The 27,789-nt window shown below is 40.6% G+C and overlaps 1 protein-coding gene across 1 annotated transcript in view; it reads left to right on the top strand.

Moving 5' to 3' along the window:
• Window positions 1-27,789, top strand: part of GFRA1 (GDNF family receptor alpha 1) — a 138,572-nt gene that overhangs the window by 62,610 nt on the left and 48,173 nt on the right. Inside the window, 1 exon segment of the mRNA XM_054637270.2 lies at window positions 19,646-19,985. Within this exon segment, the coding sequence (XP_054493245.2) occupies window positions 19,646-19,985 (340 nt within the window).

The raw sequence follows: 27,789 nt of genomic DNA on the forward strand, positions 1-27,789 counted from the left end.
TGATGGAGATGATCCACATATGAATCATATTTATTACATAATGCTCAAGAGCTGTTTGGGAACAAGGGTGCTGCAAGATAAACCCTGTCCTGATGAACTTCCAAAGTAAATCACCAGGATGGGCAGAGGGACAGAGCGTGCAACAGTGGGGATGTGATAACTGCAGTGAAGGGTGTGATAACTGCAGACACTGGTTTAGTTCTGTGATTGATTGATTTAATTTTACTGAATCTGCATGTTGGTGAACGCTTGTTTTCTTCTCTTTAATGTCCACTGTAGATATGTCTAATCAAGGAAAGGGAAGTAGAATGAAAAGAGAAGTGTGCCTGACATTGATAGAAACCCTGTTTGGAGAAATTGCTCAGGAACAGTTCATCCATGTGAAAATATGATCCTTGTAAGACTGCCAAGGTCATTGAGGCCTGTGGAGATCTGATGAGTAAATGCTGGTCACGCCTGGAGGCAGCTTCAGCTTATGAACTCAATTCTTCAAAAAATGTAAAACAGTTTTACAGAAAAGAATGTTTGTCATTAGCCTGTCAAGGCTGTTTCCCTCTTGTTTTCTTGGTGCCCTTTTCAACAACTCTTGTGTCCCTTTATGTACCTGTCAGCTGCCCTGGGTGGGTAGGAACAGCTGAAATGTTGGTGCTGGTTTGCATTCTGTTGGCTGGGAGGTGTCTCAGCCTCCTTGTGGGGTGTGAAGAAGTGCAGACAGAGCCCTTCTTAATGGCAAGGCCTCAGCAAAGTTTTGTAGCAGCCCATGGTGCTCAGGCTGCCCAACTGATGGTTACACCCAGTAAACTACAGGAGTGTGGGCACCTCAGTGAGAGGAGCCATCCTGCTGTTTGCGTGACAGTACATGTCTGTAAAAATGCTCAAATCTTCATGTAGAAACAGCCCAGAGTCTTTAATAAGAACAGTACTGGTTATTAGAAAGAGGCATCCTTTCATTGCTGGCCCTCCATCATCCCAGCTAATTTGCCATCAATCATTACCATATTCAGAATCAAATACACAAAGTGTTGGGTGGACCTTCAATGTATCTGCTCCTCTCCTAGACTCACTGGGTGCCTGCAGACAATTCATAAAGAGTTCATTCTGTTCTCCACAACTTTTGGAAAGCCTTACTACATTCACTTTAGTGCCAGTGTGTCTTCAATCTGTAGCATACCTTGATGTTTGAATTTGCACATGATTTAACATCCCTTCAGCGTTCATATTTTCTTTGATCCCCTTGCTTATTAAAAAATGCAAATCTAAATTGTATCTTATTAATGTGCTTCTTTGTGCTAAAGCTGTGGGGGGTTAAAATCCCAGCTTTGGTAACGTATTTGGATTCTTAATGTGCGAAGTGCAAAGAGAGCTAGACTTCTGCAGGCCATATTTTCTAATCAACTGTTATGAAAGAGATTTTTTATTGTGTTTCTGTTTCTTGCTCTCATGGAATTTACAGGAATAAAAAGAGTAATGACTTCATTGTTATACAAAAAATATTTTCAACCACGGATAGAGATCCTTAGTAATTCGCTGTAATTTCTCAAAAATGACAGTGAGGAATCTTGGATGAAATTTCAGAAAAATATGTATTTGAAATATAGGAAAGCCTTTTAGCTGCTTGACTTGAAGTAAATACCTTTTTTTTTCTTTTTGCTGTGGACCGAGTACATGGATTTTGTAGTAGTAAACAGTGGTCACTCCTTTTTCCAGTTAAATATAGTAGCTTTTAGGAATTGAGTGCATCCTTTCACTATTTAAAAAAAAAAAAAAACAAAAAGAAAGCAAATGCTGTAAAATTACTGGTGCATTTAAAGCCATTAAAGTGCTCCTTATATTTCCTTTTTGCACAACTTGACCTATTCCTGTGCCCTGGTAAAAGCTTTCTCTTCATGTTTAATGGCTTTTTTTCTTAGCGTTGCTGCTTGTTTCTGAATTGCTTTTTGTGCATCTGCTTAACTTGTTGGGAATTTGGGTGGGTCATTCTTACTTGAGATTCAGCACTGCATGAACACATCATAACAAAATGTAAAGCATCATGTGAGACTGATTAAATGAAGGCAGGGAAACGTCAAACTTTGTTTTACTGCCGTGTTACTTCTTCACAACTTAATTTGCAGCAAGCTTTTCATACAAATAGAACTTCTTCAGAAGCAGTCCAATCATTAATGAATTTTGGAGATCTGTTTGGATAAAGACAAACTGGAAAAGTTGATTATTTAATTTTTTTAAGAAAAGGAAAAAAAAATACCTTAGAATTATCATTCAGAAACAAATAACAGTGGGAATATTTATGCAACTTGTGTGTTTGTTGAAGCAGCTAATCCTTGTGCTGTTTCTGCAGTTGCTGCAACTTCAGGGCATTCAAATTCACAGTAAATTGTTGCTTGTGAAAAATTGTGCTTCCTTTACTGTCCCATTCCTATTCCTGTTGCTTCAGAAGTCTGAGGGATCCTGCTGTGGAATGGGAAGGGCACGTGTGGAGTTGATAGCCTGGTCTAGAGCTTATTCTAAGCTTCTCCAAACTCAGAGGAGGAAACTCTTCTAATCATACTAGTCTACATTAATTTGGCTTGAAAAGAATTACAGATTAGGGATGGAGAAAGTGCTTCATCCAGGAACTAGATCTCCTGTGTTTGTAGCCAGGCTTTGCAGGGTTTCACACTCAGGGGATCATTTAATGGCTGCGGCCCTCATCCGAGGGTCACAGATTACATTTCGTGCAGCATTCCCTGGTTCCATCTCTTTTCAGCTCCCTCCAACTCAGGGAATGAAGGCTGAGCAGACTGACATTTCTTCCAGGAGCCCTTCAGAAATGGAAACTGATGCTCCTGGCACTGTCCCTTCCCTGGCTTCCTGCGATTTTATAGATGAATGGGAAATGGTAGGAGAGTGGGCCTGGAGCTCCCCAGGCTCTGGCTGCCTGACAGCTCTGTGGGGGTAGGGCTTTGGGGAGCTGACCAGCACTTCTAGGCCAGTTTTCACTGCTTGCCTGAACAGATAAAACAGCCCCTATTTGTCAGGCTCAACAAACTGTCATTGCTGGGGACAGATGCTGTGAAAAAGCCCCTTGCTGATCTGACTGTCAGATGTGGATTTTAGAAGTCCTTCCCTTGCTGGACCCACAGCTGTGTAGCAGTGGGGATCCTTTTGCTGTGGGCGGTGAGGGGTTTGCTTTGTGCTGTTTTTCCTCCCATTGTTCTGTCTCCACCTGGATTTGGTGTTTCTTCAGCTGCATCATGTTCTCTACAGCAGGAGCCTCAGCCACTGCTGCCCCACTCAGCTGTGGTGACCAGGAGAGAGATATAGAGAGATGCCAGCTTCCTGCTCAGGAAAATGGGAAAGCAAGCAGTTTCATGCATTTGAGATTCCAGAGGTGCTTATTTTCTTGCTCCTGGTGGTCATGTCCATGTTTAAGAGGGCTGTCAGGACGCTGAGATTGTCCTAAAACAGATTGTCCTCTTCTCAATAAGAGAAGAGATCACTTTGCTCAGAGCTTGGGGCTTTCAGGCTCTGGAGGTGTGAGTGCATGTTTGAAGATCCTGGTTTTGCCTGGAAGGGTTTTGTTGACATGAAAGAAAAGCTCATGAAAGAGAAATGTCTCACAAACACTTGTGATTGTTCATAAAGAAAACAACAGCAATGAAGTTTTGGCCAACAAAGGCCCAGGTTATCAAAATGCTTCTACCTGTCTGGGCCACCATGGTAAGACAAAGCTACCAGAAATCTGGTTTAACTTCTCAGTTGGGGTGGAAGATTTTTTCCTTTTCCAGAGTAGCAAAACCACCCCAGACAGACAGAGTCTGCCAATCCCTCTAGGCCTCACTCCCATCTCTCTGTTTCCCCTGGTGACCTGTGTGTATTGGAGGTGAAAACACAGGTTTTTGGCTATGAAAACTGCTTTCTGTATTGATAAAAGGCCATCTAAAACTATGCAACATAGCTCAGCAAACAGTTTAGGAAGGTAGCTTTAAGTTGTTTGACCTGTAACATGTGGTATGTCGTGACATGATGTAGCGTTAAAAAAAATCCTTTTTAATTTTAAGTTAAAGTGTGTCCTCAATAGAAAGAAGAAAAACACTCAAGAGATGTGAGGGTTTTCTCCTTCTTATGGCCTGATTAAATTATTTTTAGTGTACTTAATAAACTGATGCTGTCACTAAGCCATTAGCAATTTGAGAATTCATGGAAGGAGAAAGAACCCCAAGGGGGCTACTGAAAAACTAACATAGAACTTACTTAATTTAAAATAAATAAATACATTATATATATGTAGATATATATATATATATATAGATATATATATATATACACACACATACACACCCACACACACAAACACACCCACCCCATCAGTAAAATAGACCTAGAAGAAAGCCCAGTGAATTATGATCCAGTTCCCAAACACAGTGCTTGGAAGCATGATAGAATAGGGTATTAAAAAAAAAAAGATTTAAAAGTATCTAGGGGATGTAAGGTGATCAGGAGGGTCAGTGTGGATTCATTAAGAACAAATGTCAAAGCAGTGTAATATCCTTTGTGACAGGGTAATTGTCATTTGTTCTGAATTGTATGTGGAGTTCAGGTTAGATATTAGAGAAAAGAAATCTTACTTTAAAGATAACTAGACACTGTATGGAATACTGTGGAGGCTGTAGCATCACAACCACTGGGAAACTGGGACAGATGGTTTGAAAAGGATGGGCTTTTTTTGGCTTGCTACAGTAGGATAAATTGAATAGCCATTACAGCTCTCAGACCTGAATTTGCCTGATCGGCCTAAAATTTCAGTGCACAAGTTTTGAACTGCTTGGTAAGATACTTGACAATGAGTCATTCCCTAATTTATTTATTCTTGTTCTGGTAGGAAGGCACAGCACTCTCTTTTTCTGCCATTTCCTATGCAAATCAACTGATGCAGGTTTTTATAATTCTGTGGTGGCTCTTCAGCACAGGCCAGAGCATTCTTTTCAAACATCTCTATAAATCAGCAAACCTCTGAGTCCTTATGGAACCTGCTGGGTGACAGTGAGATGAGTGGGGCTGTAAGAGACCTGGTTATAGGGGTCAATTACAAGATCATTTACTGGTTTAATCCATTTTTAACTGGATTTAAAAAAAAAAAAATCCACCTCTGTCAGTACTGCACATTTCATTTTGTCCAGCGTTTGACCTGGAGGCCCAAAAGTACAAAACTACAGTGTCACAATTCCTGCAGTTGGAAGTTCTGCTTGTATGTCCTTTTTTCATTCATTCTGCAAGAGCAGGAAGAAATGAACTTTAGCTATTGTATGCAGCTGAAATATAAACCCAAATTTTCCTTTAATCCTCACTCATACTCATTACTCTTGTAAAATAATGAGTGAATACACCCCATTTTGCTTAAAGCAACAGATCTATATCCAGTTAATTTGTGGATAAATATGGGCTTCTGCTATTGATGTTTCTTGATCCACACAAAGTGGTTATATTAATACTGAAACATTATTAATCAATAGGTAACTCTTTAAAAATACATCACTAAGACTAGCCAATTACCTTTAAGTATATATCAAAGGCGACAGAGCAATCATGGTCCATTAAAGAGTTCCCAACATTTTAATTATTTTTATCTTCAGTGAAAATTAGAAAGGAGATTTAAATTTCTCATTCTGGCTTCAAGAAATTAGGAAAACCTTTTCTTTATTTTTTCAGGTTTCGTTTAGGAAAATGCAAAAATGTGCTTAATTTCATCTTAGTCTCCTGAATTAAAACTACATAATCTGTGTATTAATTCACATTATTTGTAAAATAGTCTGCTCTGTAAGATCACAGAAGTAAGTTACAAAGTCATGTCACTTAAGGGTATGGTTCTGTTTGGTTTATAATGCTAATTAACTGTATTGACTTTCAGTGAAATGGAAATTCTGACCAAAGCATACAATCTATCTGTAGCCTCTCAGAAATGTGTTCTTTTTTCAAAGAATTTAGGCTGCAATTTTGGGGAGCAAAAATTGTATTTTTTTTATATCTTGTTGAAATTTTAAATATCCATTTTAAATATGAAACCTACTCTGCCCTGTTTATGCAGTCAGCACTGATGCTTCTGCTTTAGGAAAGCTAGAAATGCTATGGCTGGAATACTGTGTTGTGCTTTAAAATCAGATGGGAAACTCTATTTTCCTTTGAGATTATCATACCATTCTTCACATAAATTTCCTTAGTTAAGAAGACTATTTCCTCTCTGGCTCCTCTCCCTCAGCAATTACCCAGCACAAGCAATCTATGGAGAATAGCACGAGGTGTAGCTGATTGTCATTCAACGCAAGTGAAATCTTTAGGTGAACATTAGTCACTCTTTTAGACATGTTAGCTTGAAGTGGAAGCAGTCAATTACAGAGTAGAGGCTTTATGGCTACATTATTACCATCATACTATTAGATTTTCGTCAGCAGCATTCTGTTTGATCGATCTGTGCCAGGACATTGATGGATAGTTTTGTTCTTCAAATGTCAAATATGTGGGACTTTTGTGCTTTATTTATTTACTGGTGCCCTGCTGTATTGTGGATATTTCGCTTTTCTACATCATTCTAGTTTCAACAGCTAATCATGATTCATTTTATTTGAAGTTTTGGTGTTGATTTCAATAGCATTCTTAATCATTCTTTCTTATGCTCTTGAATTACAGAGGGAGCTGGGCTATTGTATTGGACGTGCACTTAGTTGGACGTGTGAAAGTTTTCCCAGTGGTAGAGCAGGAGCTGCTGCTGATTGAGAAATGTGTGTGTACCCAGTGTGTAATGAATTTTGAGATTCTGTTCTCTCCCCAGTGCTTCCATAAATAGTGCTTTTTCTGGGATTGGGGCTCTGTTATTTTATGTCTCTCTAACACATGGCAACAGTCTTAGAGCATCACTAGCTTCAAGATGCAGGTTTAGTTAAGCTCTCAGACTTTAACATGAGTACTGTTTTTAACTGAAATATGCATTTGCAAATGTATTCAGAAGTAAAATAATGCTGTTGACACTAATCAGGTATATAAACAAATCCATATGTGTTTTAGATGAGGATGAAGAAACAATTAAATAAAAACATAGAGCAAATATGTGTGGAATGGTGTTGATCTCCAGTCTCCAGCAGGGCTAAGAAAGTCCTTATCAGCCTGTTTGTGAGGGGCACTGACTCTTAAGTACTTCAGCCATCTCTCAGCATTCTCCTAGCAGAGTTACTGAATCAATCCTTCAAGAGAAGGAGTAGGACAAGACTGGGAAGCTGCAGGTTACTACCAAAGTTTTCTGCTCAGTTTGCAAAGCCTCAAGGTTTGCAGGCAGAAATTAGCAATGCAGAGGTTCTGCACCCACAGCCTCAGTGACTCAGGCAGAGCTGCAGCCATGAACCAGAGCTGTGTTTGTGCAAGGAGGGGCAGAGCTGCAGTCTCCATGTCCCCACGCCACAGAGTGACCAGTGGGCAGTGCCATGTGTGACACTCCTGGGAGCTGCACTGCTGCTGCTGCCTCTGCAGCACTGCACTGGCTGCACCCTCAGGAAGGGAATGTGTTAAAACATTAACAGTGTTAATACTAATGCTGTCTTGAAATGGGTTCTTCACTTACTGAGACATGTTCAACATAATTTGCCTATTTGGAAGCCATACATCACTAGTCAATTACTATTTCAAACCCATCCATTTTAGTCAATACTGTGCAAGCATCCTAGCAGGATGTGAGTTGGGATCTCAGTCTGGAGATATGAATTCCTGGCAGCAGTAACCCTTTTTACCTGATCAGGCAGGAGTATGAATGTTGAAAAAAGAATTTTTAAAAAAGTGTTGTAATTTTGAATACAGGAGCATTATACACTCTTGATTCATCTCTTATCCATGTCCCTCCAGTGTCTCTTGGACAGTGCTGCTGGTGCTGTATAATTATTATTCTCCACTGCAGAATTGGCTGCGTTTCAGTAGTGTGCATGTGTGTGAAGTGACTCTGAAGAAAATAGACTATTTAAATGTAAATAGTGTTGTCATTCTACTTAGTGAGGCTCACTCCTCGCTAATTAGGAAGACATTCATTTGACTTAAGTATTTGAACACCAAAATAATCAATTTTGTTATAACACTACTTTTCTCTTCCAACTGTGTTTACTTCTGTCTTGTGTACCTGTGCATTAACATATTTGAAAATGTGTATGCCAAATAAAAACCAGTACATTCTATATGTATTTTAGAGTTAAAAATGGAGGTAAGGAGAGTGTTAGCTGATGCCCAGGTCACTACAGCACTCAATCAAATGCTTAGTTGATTTAAATGGGTTTCAAAGACAAGATAAATTTCGGCATAAAATCTGGATTCAGAGTTTTTTGAAGTAAATGGAAGTCAAAATATTATGTTCAGTGTAGGGGCAGCACCTCAAAAAATAGACACAAATGCTGTTAAACATAGTTACAAGTCAAAATAAATTTATTCCCTCTTTGCCTTTTTTTTTCAGAAAGAAACACATTTTTACATTTGGAAAAAAAGGGATATTGGCCATCCATAAGAGCTAAGGAAATGTAACCAGACTAGCTCAGGAGGGGGATCTGTGGGGAACAGGGGAAAGCCAAGAGCACTGAAGACAAAACAAAAAGGAGCTTTTTGTCTATTTTCACGTGTTTCACGTGGCATAAATGAAAGTGACAGGTGACTTAGATTAGACAGTAGGCAGTGGTCTAATTGTTAGTGTGGCGTAATCTATTAAATATCATCATGATCTCAAGTTAACAAACCCCCAGTTGCACTGTAGGTAAGTGACGTACATCATACACAGCTGCCTCACCTTCATTTTGTGCTGCTTTATCTTCTGGGCACACAGTAGGATGGGGACCATCATAACCATTATTAACTCTCCAGGGCACTATCATTGAAGTGACTTATTTCCAAAGTATCTTGTTTCCCTTGATCCATTAGCTACACCTGCCCCAGTGCACACATCTCCTTGTCACTGGCTCTGGGCTCAGCAGTGGAGATGGAGTCAGCAGCAGCACAGTGACTGAAACTCACATAACCAAATCCATGAACCAAAAGTTACCACTGCTGTCCTCTTCACATTGTGGTGTATTTATTTGTATTCAACAGGGTTTTGCTGGGACCAAGTGATAGGGAAAAGAGGAGCAGCTGGTGGTGGATTAATGGAATGAGGCTCATATTGTTTGGTCGATGGGCCAGATAATTGCCCAGAAATGTTTTCACTGGCAGCAGGGGAAGGGGGGCTGAGCTGGTGCCTCCCCAGCTGCTGTGGGTTTTGCTGTTCCCTGTCTCTATAGCTCTCTCCATGCCATGATGGCACCCTCTGCCCCACCCCTGCTGCTGCTGCTGCCACCAACTGAGCATCTGCCCTGTGTCTGTCACTGCTGCTCTCAATGGGCTTTAGCCTCTTCACTCTCTTGTGCTGGTGGACTTTTGTCATGACCAGTGAGACATCTGTGATTCTCCTATCTAGGAACAGTGGAGCTTTCCTCTTGTTATTCTGGACAGATCTTTCCCTTTCTCTGCCTTTAAGTGTTCTCTGAGTTATCCCATCAGCTGCTCCCGTCAGACTGGGTTCACAATCACCTCTCCAGCCACTGTCCTTTCTCAGTTTCCTTCTGAAAGAGGAACACTGCAGAATAAGCAGGATACTTTTTCTACTAAGGTTTTATATACTTTGACTTTTTTTTTCAGGTTATAGCCATCAAGAGCAAGCTGCTGTCAAAGATAAGCTAATATATACTCCTGCAGCAGGCAGTCAATGTGTGCAAACCATCCCTACCTACACTGCTATTGCTTGAGGCTGGAGTAAGCTATGCTTCAGCAACTCTTGAATTAACAGGTTTTGTCTGTCTGTAGCAATCTCCTGAGTACAACTTGTACAGAAATTCTTGGTCAATGATTGGGGGGTTTTTTTGTAACTTCTTTTTTTTTTTTTTTTTTTTTTTTTCCCAAATCTGTGAATAAATAGAACGAGTTTGGATATCCAGAAAATGTATTTGGGTTGTGAAGAAAGAATATGAGGGGTACTAACTTAAAAGACAAGTAATGGGAGAATGAGAGTCTTCAAGAAATTAAAAAGCCATTGTTAAGAGGAAAGGAGTAAATTTAGGAAGAAAACAGGGGAATTATGTTGCAGAAAGTGCTAGATAACATACCATGAAAAAATTTTAATGGGATGCATTGGGAATACTGAATAGCTGTTCAGAGAGGCTGTGGAGTTACTGAAAAACCTTCTGATTGTGATATCAGATATGAATACTTGCTTTATCACATGTATGACCTTGTATTTCTAGAATTTTCTTCCTGCCCTGGCAAGGTTTCCTTCCTTGTCATCTCCTTTCTCTGCTTCAGCCTAAATGCTGCAAAATTTGGGGGGCTTTGGGCAGACTTAGCTGAGAGGTACATAAAAGTATACCTCTATTGACAAAGGAATTTTTGGCATGTAGTTGAAATATTAAAATGTGTTGGAAATGAAAAAATGCTGAACCTCAAAACAGGCACTGTCTTTGCATTGGATAGCAAATATAATAGCTAAGACTGAATTAGGACAAGATGCAGAAAACTAACAACAATTAGGTAATATTTTGCAAGATAAAAAACACATAGTTTATCAAATAGTTCTAAAAATTCTTGTTACTATTTCAAAATCCAGTTAAAGTTCTGAAGTTTTTCTGAAAATGGTTTGAATGTTTTGCTTGATCCTTCATGAAAGTTTGTTTCTTCTTAAGTTTTTTTTTTCCTCCTTCCATCAGACTTAATGTTTATATTACACTGAGTTCAGATATCTGAGGATCAGTCTTAAATGAGACACAAACATTTGGATTTTTTTTTTCTCGAGCTCTTGTGAAAGGACACATGAAACCAAATAGTACTGAAACATTCTAGTACATACATATGTGTGTACAAATGTATCTGTATGCGTCCATGTGAGGCAGACCTAGGCCATTTTAAAGTAAGAATATTTCATGCTGTCCCTGTATGTAATTGCAGAGATCCCCTGATTGTGGTCCACCAAGGTAAAGAAAGCAAAATCTCATGTTGAATTTAGTTTCACCAAGTGTAAGATAGTGTGGTTAGAAAAAGCCAAGCCAAAAACCAAGCCAGAAACCATTGCTTGTCTGGAATCTGTGGTTATTTCAGGTTTGGATGTCACAGATAAGAGCATATCTGGCCCCTTCTTTGCTGTATCTGGCATGGCTTCAGGAGTAAAGCAGTTGTGAGTGAGCAGAGAAGGGACTTTGGAATTTCCTGCACTCCTGCTGTGTAGATTCAAACTCTAAGTTTAAATAATGGATGAAGCTAAGATTATTATAATTGATCATTGTATGATTTATATGGAGTAATTATAACTAGGTTGAGAAAGAATTTTCAAAAGCTAGTTTCCTGGTAGCCAGAGTCATTAAATAACAGTGTGCTGCCAAAACAAAAATTAGGTGGGAACGTAGCCACAGAGTTCAGAATGTCTGTCCTCCACCTGATTTATAACTGCTCTGATGATGACACTATCAGGGGTATTTTCCTGTTACGAGCAGTAAGAGCTGTTTCAATTGTTTTTCTTATCTTTCTAACTGAGCTCCACATTGTTTTAAGTGTAGTCAGGCATAATAACTGGAAAACTGTAAAAATCTAATGCATAACAAAACGAAAAGGTGTGAGAGGTTGAAAAGGTTAATTAAAAGTGTAATGATTGCATTTACTGAGACAGTCCAATTAATCACTTTATTCCAGTGGTCATGTGATACAGAAACCATTGCTCCAGAAAACTGATTCCTAGTGCTGGGATACATGATCCGTGTTCATTTAAATGCATTTTTCTATAAATGGAAATTTAACTTTTTTATTTTAAGCTGCTTTTATTTATTTGAAATTATTTAGGTAGTAGCTAATGTTTAAGCCTGTGTCCCCACATAATACACTGTTCCAGCCACGCTCCCTCTGAACAGGATGGGAGCATTGCCCCCTTGATACTTGCAGTCTTACAGCCCCACGGGAGGTTTGCTTACAGGTTAATGGGCTTGTAGGTATAGAAGAAATGAAGCACAAGAAATACATCATTATGTAATGTGATCTCTCTGAAACAGTGTATATGACCAACAAAGTGAATTCTCAAGTGTCAACAAGCACAGCTAAATGTGGGTTTTACCATGTCAACTGGAAAAAAAAGGCAAAGAGAACCTTGAAGGATCAATTACAAGGGTCATAACCTTGTATTATCTGATTTGCTGTAATATTCACACAAGCTTTATTGGAATGGAGTATAAATTTGAAAAATAGTGAGATTAGAAAGGATTGCAGTGCTAGAGGAAAGAGCTCAAAGCTTTCTCCTGGCTTATTTTGCTGGGGCAGCACTTTAGAGGGAGCCCATTATAAGCAGGAGAATAGTAGTTATGTTAACATGGTAATTAATCAAGTCTGAGGAAAAGAGGAAACAAGTTGTGAATTCAATTCTGTAGTAATAAAAAGAAATGCTGAAAGTTGCCCTGTAAATTGGCATGACTTTGGCAAAACAGTCCCTCACTGTGTCTTGAGAACTTGCGTGCAGTAAATCACTTCTCATGGCAACTGTGTAGGTTTGAATGTTTTCACAGGTTTATTCTCTATTTCCGTGTCTTCTGGTTCTTTCCTAATTCTGTTGACTTAGTATTTAGCTAATAATAAAATACTGAACTGTATAAGACGAGAGCATATGCAGTAACACGTTTGCACTCTATTTTTAAGGGGAAATTAATTAGAAGAACTCAGCTGAAACTGTGGTGATAGCCTTCCACATCACAAACCCAGCCTCTCACTCAGCACAGAGCATGAATTGTGTGTGGAATGACTGAATCCCTCACAAAAAAATTGTATGCTGTACATGGCCCCAGTCATGCATAATCCATCCCCAGTGTTAGTGTAGTGTAGATAGGTTAAAATGATCTTTACACCCTAAAACTCTTTAGGGTAGAACTGAAATCATTGGCGCAGTAATGTGAGAAACAGCGGCCAGATCAGTTTGCAACAACTGTAGTTTCTTTGTTTAGCAAGTCTCTGGCTTTATTAATGTGTTTCTGCCTCCTAAGTGAGATACTTTGGACAGAAGTAACAGTAGCTTTAAAGAGCCAAATTCATAACTTGAATTATTGAAAATTCAGATTAGCTGCAGTGAACAAAGTAACTGTGCTGGCATAAATATAATGTAGAACTGCTGTCCTCAGTGCCATGTGGAAAATTAGGGACCCTGGCATAACCTTTCATTAGATTTGTAATAGAAATGAAAGGTGATAGATCAGGGTATTTGTGAGTGAAGACAGAATTTCAGCAGTGTATGCCACAGTATTGTTAACACTGGGGAGCAAGGTTTCCTCTCCATCTCTGCCCTTGTGGAACTAAAATTTAAACCAGATCACTGTAGATTTATAAGACTTCCCTCTTACATAACTTGTAATTTGAGCAGATGTCCCTCAGCTCACCCACAGGGCTCAGCCACCTTGGGGTTTTCTGCTCAGCTTTTCCCCATTCCTCCCCAGTAAAGAATTTAAGTGTTAAAGGAAATAGTAAGATATAATTTCCCCCTTTTTAATCAATACATACGCAGCTTAGGAATCGCAATTTCACTGCAACCTTTATTTGCAGTGTCTCTGAAATGCACCAGGTAATGGTTAACTAAAGCAGGATCTAAGTCAAAATATAGGCAAGAGCTCTGTTGAGTGTTAGAGCCCAGATCAAGTGGTGAACTTGGGCAATAAAAAATACAGTATTTAGGGAATGTGGCCCCATTAGTAGAATTAAACTTCCAGGAGCAGACCAAGAGATAAATGTATCCACCTGAAAGTCAGAAGCCTCTGCTTTGAGGTGATACCTAAAATCTTTAGAAGAAGCCCAGAGTCTTTATAAAGTACACAGAGAAAACAGTTTTAACAACAAGCAAACAAAATAAAAAAGGAACAAGAAACTCTTTACTGTGAGGGTGGCGAGGCACTGGAACAGATTGCACATGGCCCATCCCTGGAAATATTCAAGTCCAGGTTGGATGAAGTTTGAGCAGCCTGGTCTAGTGAAAGGTGTCTGGAAATACAGAAATTGAGCTTTGTTGGAAGGCTTTGGGCTGGAGGAGCCAGACTCTGAGCCTCAGGCAGAGCATCTGCCCACACCGCAGTCAGTGTGTGCTCCTGGGAGCAGCCAGCCAGAAATGTCATGGGCACCCAGCACAAGGGGTCCTGGTGCTTCAGCCACTGAGGAAGGGATCAGAACAGTCCTTGAGGAAGTGGGATGTCTTTGCTCTCTGCTCGTCTCCGTGGGATTTCAGAAAGCCTGGGAGGGTACTCTTCCTGTGGGTTTGGCAGTACCTTGGTCTGGAAGGAAGGCAAGGAGGTGTGCTATAGAAAGGGTTATGGATTTTTTGAAGGGATTAGAAGTAGGGAGTACAAGTGGGATCATGCCTCTGCAGGCTTGCAGAGTCTTCTTCAGGGAAGGTTTGCAGTCATTGCTCTTGCAAGAGAAGTAACTCTCCTTCCTGGGTGCAGGCCAGCAGCCAGCCGTCTGCCTCCCTGTGATAGCTCTCATTCTTGGGCTGAAGCATCCTGCTCCCTCTTTGTTTTGCAATATGTACCATTTCCTTGTTGAGAACACTCTGCAGTGAGATGGTTTGAGAGCCCTTCTGGGAAATGAGAACAGTGTTTCTGAGTCTCTCATGCCACGGAAGGCATTGAACCAAAGTCTGCAAGATCCCAGCTGATGATTCACCAGCGGAGTCTCACAGAAACAAAGGCCAGGGTGTGTTGGGAAAGACTTCAGACACAGCAGTTGTGCATAACACAGTAGCTGAACACTTCCAAACATAACATGATGATCACTTAGGTAGATGAACACTTCCAAATCATGCCTGTTGGTTCATGCTAAGCGACGTGATTGTTCCTGATCTCTAAATGGCTTGGACAGGAGACACTATTTACCTCCTCCAGTAAGTTTATGGGGGTATTCAGAAGAGAATTCTAGAGACCTATGCAATTTGTATGGTCAAAGACTTAATGACTAACCAGGAATATAAAATATTCCAGCTTTGGTCTTAGGAAGCTGAAGTCTCATTTTAGGCAGGTTTGTTTAGATCTTTCTGCTGCTGTAGCTTTGGTTGTACCTTTCACAGGCATCAGTCTCATCTTTGTCACCTAGTGGTAGTATTCTGAAAGCTCTGGTCATAGCTGATGATGTATTAGCTTTAATTTAAAAACTAAGTCACCTGCTTATTAAGATTATGGAAAAGGTTTGAAATAGGCTGGCTGTGTAGTAAATGCTGAGCAGAAGAGAAGTAGAACTTCAGAATAACACTGTCGTTCTCAGGATTTTTTTGAGGATGGCTATTTTTTTTCTTCCATTTGGCATTAGAATAATTTGTAGAGGAAAACGGTAGTTTATTTTAATCCAGATAACAGTATTTCCTATGCTTTCCTTACTTTTTAATCTGCTCTTCTTACAAAGCAAAAGTACTTTGGTGGACCCCACGGCAATATTTTTGTTTAAGTGGGATCATGGCCCTCTTCTTAATTTTGGTCAGGTTTTGGTTCCTGTATGCCATATTCTGCACCTGTGTTGGAGTGGGCCCATACCCATGTGGTCACCTCTATCACTTTGTAATTTTGCCTTCCATCACATTAGCATTTATTGCTCTCTTTACAGCATTCCCTTCACTATATCCACTAGAAAACCTACTAATGCTAATTACTTGCAAATAGTAATGGTAATTTTAATGACAACCTCAGTAAATTGTTTTTTATATGCTGTAAGAAAATTGAAAACTAAATGTCCATTTTGCTGCTTAATAAAAGTCTTACAGAACAACTAATATTCCTTGTACTCCTTCTGTCTGGTGGGAGCACAAATAAGAATCTCCCAGTACCCTTTGAGAATCCTTTTTTTGAGTACCATGGGGTGGGTTAACAGGAGTTGAGGTAGAAATGAAATAGAAGTGGAGGTGCAAAGAACCTACACAGGAGGTAGAAATGAAATAGAAGTGGAGGTACAAAGAAAATGAAAGATGAAGGTGGAGAAGCTGTGAAAGAGGGTGAAACATGAGGAAGATCAAACAGGGTAGAGGAAGCCCTGATAAGACTTTAGGAGCACCTCTGGATAAAAGACAGGGCCTTTTGGCTCTCTTCTTTCTGTGGTGTGTGGGAGATGGAGTCCAGGACTGCTGCAGCTGTAGCAGCGTTGGGCCAGGGTGGAGTGATGCAGGAGGTGACAAACATCAAAGTGGTTGCACTGTAGTCCAAGGCCTGCTTTTCACCAGTAGAATTGGTCAGAAAAGGTGCCCCATGTGTTCCATGTGCGGTAGAAGTGCTGGGGGCGCAGGTGAAGGTGAGTCCTGCCCCAGTTTGTGTGAGCTGTGCAGCAGCCACCTCCTGGGACACGGGGTTTGGGCATCCCAACGCTGCTGCTGCTGCTGTCCCACCAAGGCTCAGCTCCTGCCTCTGCCTGGGCTCTGCCATCCCTCTGCCTGCCCCCATCAGGGCAGCATCCCCAGCTGCTGATGGAGGCTCCTGCTGGCTGGGGCAGCATCCTGGTGCTTCCAGCCCAGCTCAGCCCAGCTCTCCTGGGCCCCGTGCTGCAGACAGGACCCAGCGCCTCGCTCACAGCCGGCAGGCACCACTTATCCCCGTGTGAAGTGACTGCCCACGGGTTCTCTGCTGATTTGGCACGAGTGGAGGGCTCCGTGGTTTGGCAGAGATTTCCAGAATGGGCCCAGGCAAAGTGGGTTTGGAAGAGAGGAAGCTCTGGGTTGGGAAATGCCGGTGAAGAGAAATCTTGACTTGTCGCAGGCCCCTGCCCTGACTGCCCCCAGTCCATATCCTAATGCCCCAAGAGAGGGGAGAACTGAAAAAGAATCTCCTTACACAAACCTTTCTCAAAGGATTCTGGCATGGAAAGTAGCTCTGGATAAGATCCATTTGCTTTTAAGGTAGTCAGTACCTGGTAAGAGCCAAACTCCTGCCTGTCTTAATAATTTAAGCTTTGCAGAACAGAAGCTGGGTGAAATTTTGACCTTATAAATTACTGCTGCATAAGTAATCCTCAGGAACACTCCCAGTATTGTTAACTGTTTGTAGTTACCCCAGGACTTGGGAACAATTCTACACTTTTGCAATAGAAATAAAGCATTAAATGTGTTGTAGACTGTCAGTTTTGCATTCAAATGTGATTTAAAAGCTTAAGAGAAGTTGGTATTAATGAGAAAAGTTGGTTTAGACAATCTGGTTTAATTCAGATGCAGTTGATGCACCTCTTCTATATTTAGTCTTGCTTTTAAAAGATAAAAATAATTTGTATAATGTTACAAGTATGCCAGAAACAATAGTTAGAGACATATGTATCAAAACAGAAAAGGCAAGGGGCACTTTACAGCCAGGGCTAGTTTTAAAAAACAAAAACCCCCAAACCAGTCTGTATTCGGAGCTGATGTGTAGAGGAATGTGAGTGTTGGGCAGATATAAATTGAATGACAGGTATGAATATGCATAACTATAGTTTGTGAAGACTTTGCACCTAATTCAACTTTCACCCAAGATAACTCTCACTGCTGTTTGCACTGTCAGTGACTTGGCTTATGTTCTGCGTTTAAAAAAGATTGATTAACCTGTCCCTTCTGATTTTTGACATGCTTGTATTCACAGTGCTTTTTCATTCTGTAGCAGCATATATGAGTACTGTAAGCTGAAGTCTGTTCATATTGCAGTACCCCATTCAGAGCTGTTCCACAGAATTTTGTTTTAAATAGTGGAATTCAGCAGTTGACTCCCAGGCACAAATAACCATGTAATTACTCTGCAATCACATAGTAATTAGCATATACTATTCATATATTGTATAATTATATGCCCTGCAGATTACAGAGTAATTATATTTGTACTAAACATATAATTCTATATACTGTATAAAAAAAACTTTGAGAGTTCATAGTTAATATTATAGTTGTATGCTAATGTAGTACAACATTTTATATAAAAACATTACAATTTTATGAGAGGGTTGTGTTTTGGGTGTCTCTTCTCTTCTGCATCTGGTGTTGCATAATCTGTTGTAGGCTGCTATTATAAGAAATGCTGGGCTCTTAATTTATAGTCAAATGTTGCATATTTACAGTTTTGTAATTTATGAAGATAAGATGCAAAAGTTGCCATTTTGTTATGCAAGCAGCTGAGATTGAGAAGGACTTGGAGTGTGATTGTTAAATTACAAAAGTTAAATGTACAAACATGCTGAACACAGTTACAGCATGCTGCTAGAGTGAAACACAAATCTAATGCTCCTTAGCTTTGTGTTATTTTTGGGTAGGTAAGATGCATGGGACAGTTGCAGGTGATCTGTTTGAATAATGGGAAGCATGTGCAAGCAGCCAAGGCCCATCTTGGGCACAGTGTGTTCCAACAAATGCAGCACCTCAGTGCAGCATCTCAGCCAAGCTGCTCCGTGTTTTCCTGCTGAGGAAAAAGAGAAAAAGATGAGTGGCAGTGAGTTGTAGAAGGACCTTGGACTGAGTTTCTGGGTAAAGGTGAAAGATCTAGGGGGAAAAAAGCTTTCTGTAAGACCAATTTAGAGCTTTGGATCATTTAAAATGTTTTATCTTCGGCCAGTCCCCCCAAGAGGTTACAGCAGATTTCAGATATTTGCAAAATGTTTTGTTCAGCTTGCAAATTCTGTAGCAGTGGGAAATTAATGTATTTTCTTGGATCTCTGATGTTGGCATTCCTAACATCCAAAGCAGCATTACAATTATTCTTAATTGAATTTTGCAATCTGATGCCAGTTGCCTTAGTTTTCAAGCAAACCATCTATTGGGTTTTAATATCTGGGTAATGTATTGAGAAATTAAATGTGTAATTATAGCCTTAACTTATATCTGAGTTTAATTTTTACTGTAATTTCTTGTAATGTGTGTGTGTGTGTGTGAGAGAGAGAGAAAGGGGGGACATCCTTGTTTTAAAATGTTTTCTTTCACAGTCACTTTTTAATTTTATGTCAGCTTCTTCAAACCTTCTAAAGTTCATAAGTTTTCCAGGGTTCAGGTGGCATTTATAGATCTTATAACCATGTTTTTTACCTAAGTATGGAACTTGTGGGTGGCCTTAGAGAGCTCCCAGACATGAGGCTGCACCTGATTTCCTTCCTATCTGGGTGGGCTGTCCTCAGACCTCAAAAAATGTAGTACTGGGCATGTCTACTTTACTTTCTGCACTATACACAGATTAATTTTAAATGTTGTCACCTGGGGTAGGCACAGCATGTCATTTAACTTGTTCAAGGGAAAGAACTGGGAATTGTCAGAGCTTTACAAAACCAGAGTTAGAAGCCCATGTTCTCACTGTGTTCTTATGCCAGATGTATGCTTTTAGAGAAGGAGAGCTGTTTAGTGAGTACCCAGTCCTCACCCTGCATGTCTGCTGCGAGGAAGATGAAGTACACCCTGCCCAGAGTGTCATTTATTCACCAGCATATTCACTGCCCTCACAGCATGCCCATGCTCTTGTTCACTTGTTCAACCATTACCCCGAGAAACAGAAGGACTGGTCCCAGTTCCTGGCACTGAAAGCTTTGTATGGAACAAATAAATGTATTCAGGGTCTCGTTAACGGTGAAATAACCACAAAGCGTAAATGCGACGCCTTTCTCACCGCTGCTGTGTTGTTTTTTCTAGTGGAGCCAGTACTTTCAAAGGGGAACAATTGCTTGGATGCAGCCAAAGCTTGTAACCTAAATGACACCTGCAAGAGGTTCAGATCTGCTTACATAACCCCCTGCACCAGCAGCACGTCCAACGAGATCTGTAACAAGCGCAAGTGCCACAAGGCCCTGCGGCTGTTCTTTGACAAGGTGCCCCCAAAGCACAGCTACGGGATGCTCTTCTGCTCCTGCCGGGACGTGGCCTGCACTGAGAGGAGGCGCCAGACCATTGTTCCTGTGTGCTCCTATGAGGACAGGGAGAAGCCAAACTGCCTGAATTTGCAAGAGTCCTGCAAGAAGAATTACATCTGCAGGTAAGATAGCGCACGGCAGGGGAGTGATTAATGAGGTACCAGGCAGAACTTTGTGGTGCTGATGGATTTGCCAGGGCTAAGGGTCAGAGTGCCCGCTAAGGAAAAGGATGAGTCAGGAAAAAGAAGCAAATGCCTCTGACATCCTTCACAGAGTAACAAAAGCCCTCATTTGCTTACAGTGTGTGCCTTCTCCAAAAGTGGTCACAGCTACTCCCTCACATTATGGAGGAGTCTTTAAACCCCCAGGTTAATTTTTACAGGTTTTTGTTGGAAACATTGTGTGTCTCTATGAAATAATGTCTCAGTATGATTTTTATGTCCCATTAGTGACCAGATAAAAATAGAATTTTTTATTACAATGGGATTTATTTTCATTGTCCATGTGAGTACTAATAATTGGGAATACAAGCTTCATGTTGGACTTCATTAATAGTCACAATGCAGAGACTACTCATGTGTTTTTAATTAATTGGAAAAAGAGGAGTCCACATTGTAGACAGAATCCCACTGTCTTCATAGAGCTGTTTAGCTTTGAACTTGTCTCATCTCCCCTCCCCTGAGCAGAGTGCTGGGCTGATGTAACTGGGGGTCACTGATTCACTGACTTAATTCCCAGCCTCTTTCCCTGAGAGTTCTGGCAGTGCAGAGCCCTGCTCCACAGGACAAGCTGGGCCCTTTCCCCTCCTGGGGTCCCTGCAGGTTCTCACCCAGAGCTCACTCAGTGGCAAACGGGGCCTCCTCTGCTCTCAGGAAATGCTTTGCTCCTACTTAGCATTGTGTATGTTTATATTAGAGTATTGTTGTGCTAATGTCATATTTATGAATTCGTGCCCGAGAATCCTGCTCATTTCTAATGTGTAAATTTCTTGTAGATTATCCAATTCTGTGAATTAGCAAACAAGGGAGATAAACACTATTGTAAAATGTCAAGGACACTGAAGATAAGATCTAAATCTTAATAAGTACTTACTTATGCTTGGTAAAATATTTACTTTGAAGTTTGTTTATGAGATTTCCACTGCTGGTTTGAAGCTTTTTGCGGTAGCACTTCAGTTGTGCCTGAGTGTTGTTCAGAGGTGAGGAGGTGAGCAGTGCCCTGTCCTCCATGGCTTTGGGGGAGTCTGGAGACACATTTCCTGCTGGCCACAATAACAGGAGCAGATTTAAATCAGAGCAGTCTGACTTGCATTCAGCACCTTGACCGCTGATGCTGCTGCAGTTTATGAAAGCCTCAGAACAATCCATTTTCTGTTTCCATGTTGCTCCATTAGTATTTTTGCTTCTATGTATTGCCTTCCCTATACACAGGTCCTGATAATTAGTAGAGTTACAGTGTCTTTACTGTGTTTTCTGCCAAACTGTCAGTGTGTTACAGTGCCAGTGAAATTGGAGAGAGGATTTTATAGAGAGACTTCTCCCTGTTATTTGGGATGTAGTATTCTGGAATTAACTTGTTAAATTAATGCCATTACTTCTCTCATGACTGTGTTTTTCTTTGGTCAGCTTTGATCTAATGTTGTCTCAGCAGTTAAGTTTTTTATGGCATTTTGTTTAATTTAACTTCATGAGTCTGGTATTGCTCTTTCTCCATTGCAATGTTGCAGGGGAAAACTTGGTAAAATCTCTGCCTGAAGTTGCAGTCAGCACTGATATAAAAATGGATTTATTTGTAAAAGAACAGTGGCTTCCTTTGCTTTAGAACATCAAAATTAAAAAGTTTTGGCTCTTCCAAGGCTCTGTGAGACCTGGCTGTGAGGGTGAGGGGCAGCACTGGTACAAGGGAATGGGTGGGCAAATCCCTGCAGGGTCTGGGGCAGGCTCAGTGTGGGCAGCACTTAGGGCCTGTGGGGGTACAGCCAGCTTGGTGCATGCCTGAGAGTCACCTCACGTTGTGTTACAGCCTCCTGGGCTCTCTAAACTGCTGGTGGTTTAATACCTTCCCTCTCTGCTGTCATGGAGAGGAGGAATTGGCACCAAAGCTGTCCCAGCCTATCAGGCAGTGAAAGACATTTTGTCTCTGTGACTTGTGCACTTACAGGAAATTGGTGAGATTTGTTCCCCTTGTCCTGCAGGAAAGCAGGGACTTGGGCAGGGCAGGAAAGAAATGGGAGATGTCCTTGCTGTTGTAACTACTGGCACTGATAAATATCAGTCCTTAAAGTAATTCCAGGTATGTTTAGAATAACTAAAAGCAGTAATCAGTAGGTGTGTAGTTCTAACTCTGATAACTTCTATTTCATTTTGAAATCTGAGAGAGTATCTAAATGGCAGAATAATTTGAATATATGGTCTGCCTACTGTGAAACCAGGTAATTTAGAAACTGTTATTTGCATGCCTATTACACCTATTAAAGCCTTTTCATAATACTAGGGGTATTATGAACAAGGGGTGCAAGTTCTAAAGGTTTTCTGAAAATATGTTCATAAAATGGTTTATGAATGCTGCTTACTAAGAAATGCAAGATTTGAATCTGCCTGTACTCTGTATAAAATATCAGCTGGGCCTGTGTAAAGTATCTAAACATTCAGTTTTGAACACTCTTTAAAAGCTTTATCCTGGTGTATATATCACCAAATCTGTTCTTGAAGCAGAGTTAGGAGCAGGGAAACAATCTGGCCAAACTAAAGGCACCACTAATGTGGCAGGATGCTTTGCTTTTTTATTATTTTTTTATTCAATTCATTAATCTCTTATATAAGAAATTCTCAATTGAGGGATAAAGAGACCTGAAATGTCAGGAAATGCAAATAGGTTCTGACTTATGTAAACAGTCCTAATTTTCAACTTCATCAGAATGCTGAATGGTTCACTTCCATTGTCATTTGTCTGCTGCTTCTGCTTGTATCCCAGTCCTTATCCAGCTTTGAAACAATTGTAGTCTCTCAGGCATGTCTGTAATGCTCAGTGAGAAGAAAAGCAAAAAAAAAAAAAAACCAAAGAAGAAGCCATTAGAGTTCTTTTCTGTTGTGAGCATAAGCAAATCTTCTAAGAAAAGTCAGTGTACCATCAAAAACTTTCACCAGTGATGTCCTGGAATAGTACAAACCTCTAAAGAACTTCGTGATCTGATCACTTCAGCTAACAATTACTCTTCAGAGAGCTGACTGGCATGTTTTAGGACTATCATCCTGCTGTAAATGCAGGGCAGGATGCTTCATATTTGCCACTATCACATTTGACAGTACTGCAAATACTATTTTGCTTGAGTAATGAAAGTGTGAGTCATTAGTTTGGTCTTTTTAATAACCTGTGTCTTGAATTTGCATACTTGGGATTTTTTCCTGGATATGTTCAGAAGACACTGACCAGAATGATAATGATCCAGACACATTATTTATTGAAATAATGCTATCAATCCATTCATGTGCTGCAAAGATCAGAAAAGAAGGGCAGCATCTTTTTGCTAATAAAAGAAACTGGTAGGAGCATGTTTCTTCTTCACAATAATTAACTCAGAAAGACTGGTCAGATCATTGAGGTTCATTTTTGAACCTCAAATAGCCATAAAGTAGTTCTTAACTAATTTCAGAAGACAGTTGTCTTCTTAATTTTTTGCCTTAATTCCGCAAAAGGTACATACTGTTGTCTGCAGATGTTTGACACTGAAAAAAAATAGAAAAATACGCTTAACATATTTAAATAACTTCTTCATGTGGGACAGGGAGAAGGATAACAATGAAATATCCAGTTAAGTTCCAGTACATGGGTCATCTCCTTGAAAATACAGTGAAAAATGTTTCCAGCTCTGTGTGTTCAGAGAGTCAAATCTTTATAAATGTGCTTTCATTGGTGTGTTCTTATCTCTTGAACAGTTTTTGGTCACCTGTCCTATCCAATCTTAATTTTGTTGCAGCCACCCATTCAGCTGTGCAGGAAGGATGTCTGCCTCTGCAGGTATCAGAGCATTCTGTGGGGATATGCAAACATTATTGTCAGTGCAGAGAAGAATTCATCCACTGGAAATGTTAGAACAGAAGCTCAGCTGCTTGTTGCACTTCCTGAAAACATCAGAAACTTGACAAGGAAATAATTTTCCTTCATGATACTCTGTTGAACACTTTTAATGATAATTTACTGTGGAAAGGGAGTCACTGTGTCTGTGCTCCTTTTCTGTGAGGCTTGTGAAAATCTGCAGGTGCTTCACACCTGGGACCTGTTGGTGAAAGTGGCTGCTCTGTGCGAGTCCTGTGCACTGCTCCTGCAGCAAAAGCCACTGCTGCCTGCAAACCCTGCACCCTCGTGCTTCCTTCAGCACTAGAGACAGGGGAGATGTTACAAATGTGCAAAAAGGCTATCCCTTTTTGTCCTGCTTCAGAATGGGGGAGCCCACAACCTTTTTCTAGGAGAGAGCAGCCCTCAGTTCCAGGATTAACAGGGAACAGTGCACTGGACGGATGTGCAGGAGGAGATGGAAGAGGTGAAAAAGAAATTTGCCCTTTTCTTCACATTTTCTATTCCTTATACTTCTCCTTCATTTTTCTCATTTTTTTCCATTGCTTTTTCCCCCTCCTACCTCTTCCCCTTGCTTAGACTCCTTTCATCTCCTCTTCCCAGATCTTCCTGCAATTATCTGACTTTCACTGCCTCTCTGACACATTTGAATTCCATTACAGCCACTTAGGGTGCCTCCTCACCTGCTTCTCTGCATGTTGTGCTTCTCCTCCCTCAGTATCCTGCCACGGTCCAGTGATCATCTGTAATTCAGCAAATGAGAGGGAAAACAGAGGTGCTGCCTCCCTTTCTGAGCCTTGGAGCTGATCTTGGTGACAATTCAGCTGGTCAGATAAAAGCCTGAGTGCTCACTCTCAGCCTGACTCTGGTTTTGCATGTTAAAAGGGCACTTGGTGGGTGTTTTTATGAAGGACACAGTAGCATTGCACAGTTTGGGGTAACAGAGCTGAGTCTGAGTCCCTCTGGGGCATTTATATCAATTTGGCACTTGGAGCACTCTGGCAGCTCCTTGAGATGATCAGTTTGTTGTGGTTATGCAAAACCAGGGCCACAGTGTAGTTTCTGTAATGCTGTTAAGGACATGAAGAAAAGGACACTCTTGATTTCTAGAGAAGTGCAGGGTGTGCCTGCATTGTGTGTTTGGAGACTGAGTCAGGGAGTGGGTGCAAAGCCTGATTCACCCTGCAGTAGGTGTAGGATGCTTGCAGTGTGGTAGGGTGAGCCTGAGCTCCCTGCACCTGCACTCAGAAGAGTTCCTGTGTCTCTAGAAGACCAAGTGGGGCAGAAAAAATTGTAAGTCTGCTTTTTGGCCCATGCCCACAAGCTCACCTCACATAGCCTGAATTTGAAGAGTGATTTTTATACATATATGTATATACAGGCATGTAAATGTATGCATATATGTCTATATTGCTAGAGGTTTATTTATTTAAGTGGAAAAAAAAGAGACAAAGCAGGTGTTCATTAATTTTAATGAACTAATACGGAGGCATGGTGACAGTTCAGAAAATTCAAAAAATGGGGTCTGAGGGGAGGTGGGAAAGAAGCTGGAGTATTCTGCAGGGGAAACTGGATGGTGTAGTGGAATATGTGTGTGTGGAACTGCTAGCCTGGAAAAAATATTAATGCAGTCTCTGCAAAATAAGCAAAAACCTTTCAAGAAAGGCAAAGTAAAGATAGAAAATACTGCAATATTGTATTATTTTCTTCCCTTTCTTTACATGATTCATTACTTTGATGTCTTCTGTTAGCAGAGCAAATAGACATAATATTGCTCTCCCTTCCCCCTCAGAAACAAAGGTAACTTTAAATTTCTTCCATCTGAATAAAACTCAAAATGAATCAAGCAGTTCCTCCTTATAAGGTATCCATAAATCCCTTTGGAATCAGAAAAATCCAAACATCCTGCAAAACAAGACTGCTTTGTCCCTTTTGAAGTGTGCATGGATCTCATTGTGAAGGCCCAGATCTGCTTGGCTGGCCCTCATTTATTCTCTCTCTGGTCAGCTTAGGAGGGGCTTGAAGATTAAAAGCTTGCTGGGTGATTGACATTTCTCCAAAAGCAGGAGAGACACAAGGATACAGTAATTAGAAAAATGGCTCAACTTTAGTCGTGCACCCAACTTTCCCTTGCCTTTGTGCTGTAGCAGTGAGGAGAGTTCATGCTCCAAGAAGCAGTAACTAGGCAGGATTTCATGCTGAGGTCCCTTGTCAGGCAAGCTCAAACTCTCCAGGCAGCATCCCTGCAGTCAGGTAGATCCTCTGCTGATCAGGTTAAAAATAACCTGTGGCACTGAATATTCCATATTACCTCTCTGCAGGGCTGGAGAAGTGGAAGTGGGAATAAAGAGTGTGTGTCTGGGCATACAACAATCACAAAATAAACTTGGATGCCAAGGATTCAGGTTTTACAGGCTGTATTTAGATACCCTGCTTCCATGTCAGTCTCTTTCAAGGAAAATTACTCAGTGAGCTTGAGTGGTGCTGTGTACTGAGTACAAGTGCCCCAAGTTTTTGGAGCTGAAATGGTCACAAGTATCTCAATACTTGTGACCATTTCAGCTCCAAAAACTTGGGGTACTTGTATCTAAATGTGATCCTTCAGAGAGTTGCTTAGGTTGGAGAAAAGCATTAAGAACATCAAGTCCAGCCATAAACCCAACACTGCCAAGCCCACCACTAAACTGTGTCCCCAAGTGCCACCTCTACAGGCCTGTTGACTTCTGCAAAGGGTGGTGACTCCACCACTTCTCTGGGCAGCTGTTCCAATGCATGAAAACTCATTCCATGAAAAAGATGTTCCTAATATCCCATCTAAACCTTCTCTGGCACAACTTGAGGTCATTTCCTCTCACCCTGTCATTTGTTACTTAGAAGAAGACCTTGCTACAGCCTCCTCAGGTGGTTCTAGAGAGTGATAAGGAACACTTCCCTGAGTGTTCATTTTGTGTCAAAACACTTATTTTATTAATTTAAGTGGAAAAGAAAAGCTTCCTGTATAATATAAGAAACAGGAATACTACACATTAGGAACATGAGCCAGGGTAGGGGTTACAGCAGGGCTAAAGTGACCCATTTTGTTTTGTTGATTTATCAGGGCAGGGGGGAGAGATTAAACTACATATGCTAATTAAGCAGTTTCACACGTATTTAGTCAAAAATATTGAAATCCAAGACAGTTAAATTTGGCATTAAACTTTAATAGAGATCTAAATTTGAAGCTACTCATGTCCTTACAGTTATGCAAGCACTTAATTGCTTTGCTGGATGGGGTTCCAACTAGGCGTACTGCTACTGCTGACTTTTTGAATTGTTAGTTGAGAGATTTCTGTAGAAAGGAGTTTAGCATCCACTGGTTTGATGAGTAGTTTCTACCCTGTGATCTATTAGATGTAGAAAAGTGTAGAGAAGATCTGTCATGTATGCCCAGTCACATTTGGCTAACTTGCTGTTTCTGGGGCAAAGAAAGGGTGTATATATCACAGAATAGCATTCTCTTTAATAAATCAAATCTTTTTTCATTTACCTCAAGCCATGTATATGCTACAGGCAAGAAGCTGCTCTGTGTTTAATGTAAATAACAGATCTATTCTATCAAGTCCATTCCCAGTGTACTTCCTCTGACATCAGTGACTTCAGTGGATTTATTCCAGGGGTGATTTTGGCTCTTCCTATTCTGTGTAGGTAAATCTTCAGGCAGTGCTAATTAGGAGAATGTCAACTGATTTTACCATTCCGTTATGCTGGACTTTGTAAAGGTTATTTATATCATTCTACATCAGGGCCCAGTGAGAGAATATTTCTGGTGGCAGTTCATCTGTTAAAATAGCTGCAAGAAAATGTAAGCACTGG

This window comes from Agelaius phoeniceus, chromosome 9 (assembly GCF_051311805.1).
Source record: "Agelaius phoeniceus isolate bAgePho1 chromosome 9, bAgePho1.hap1, whole genome shotgun sequence".
NCBI lineage: Eukaryota > Metazoa > Chordata > Aves > Passeriformes > Icteridae > Agelaius > Agelaius phoeniceus.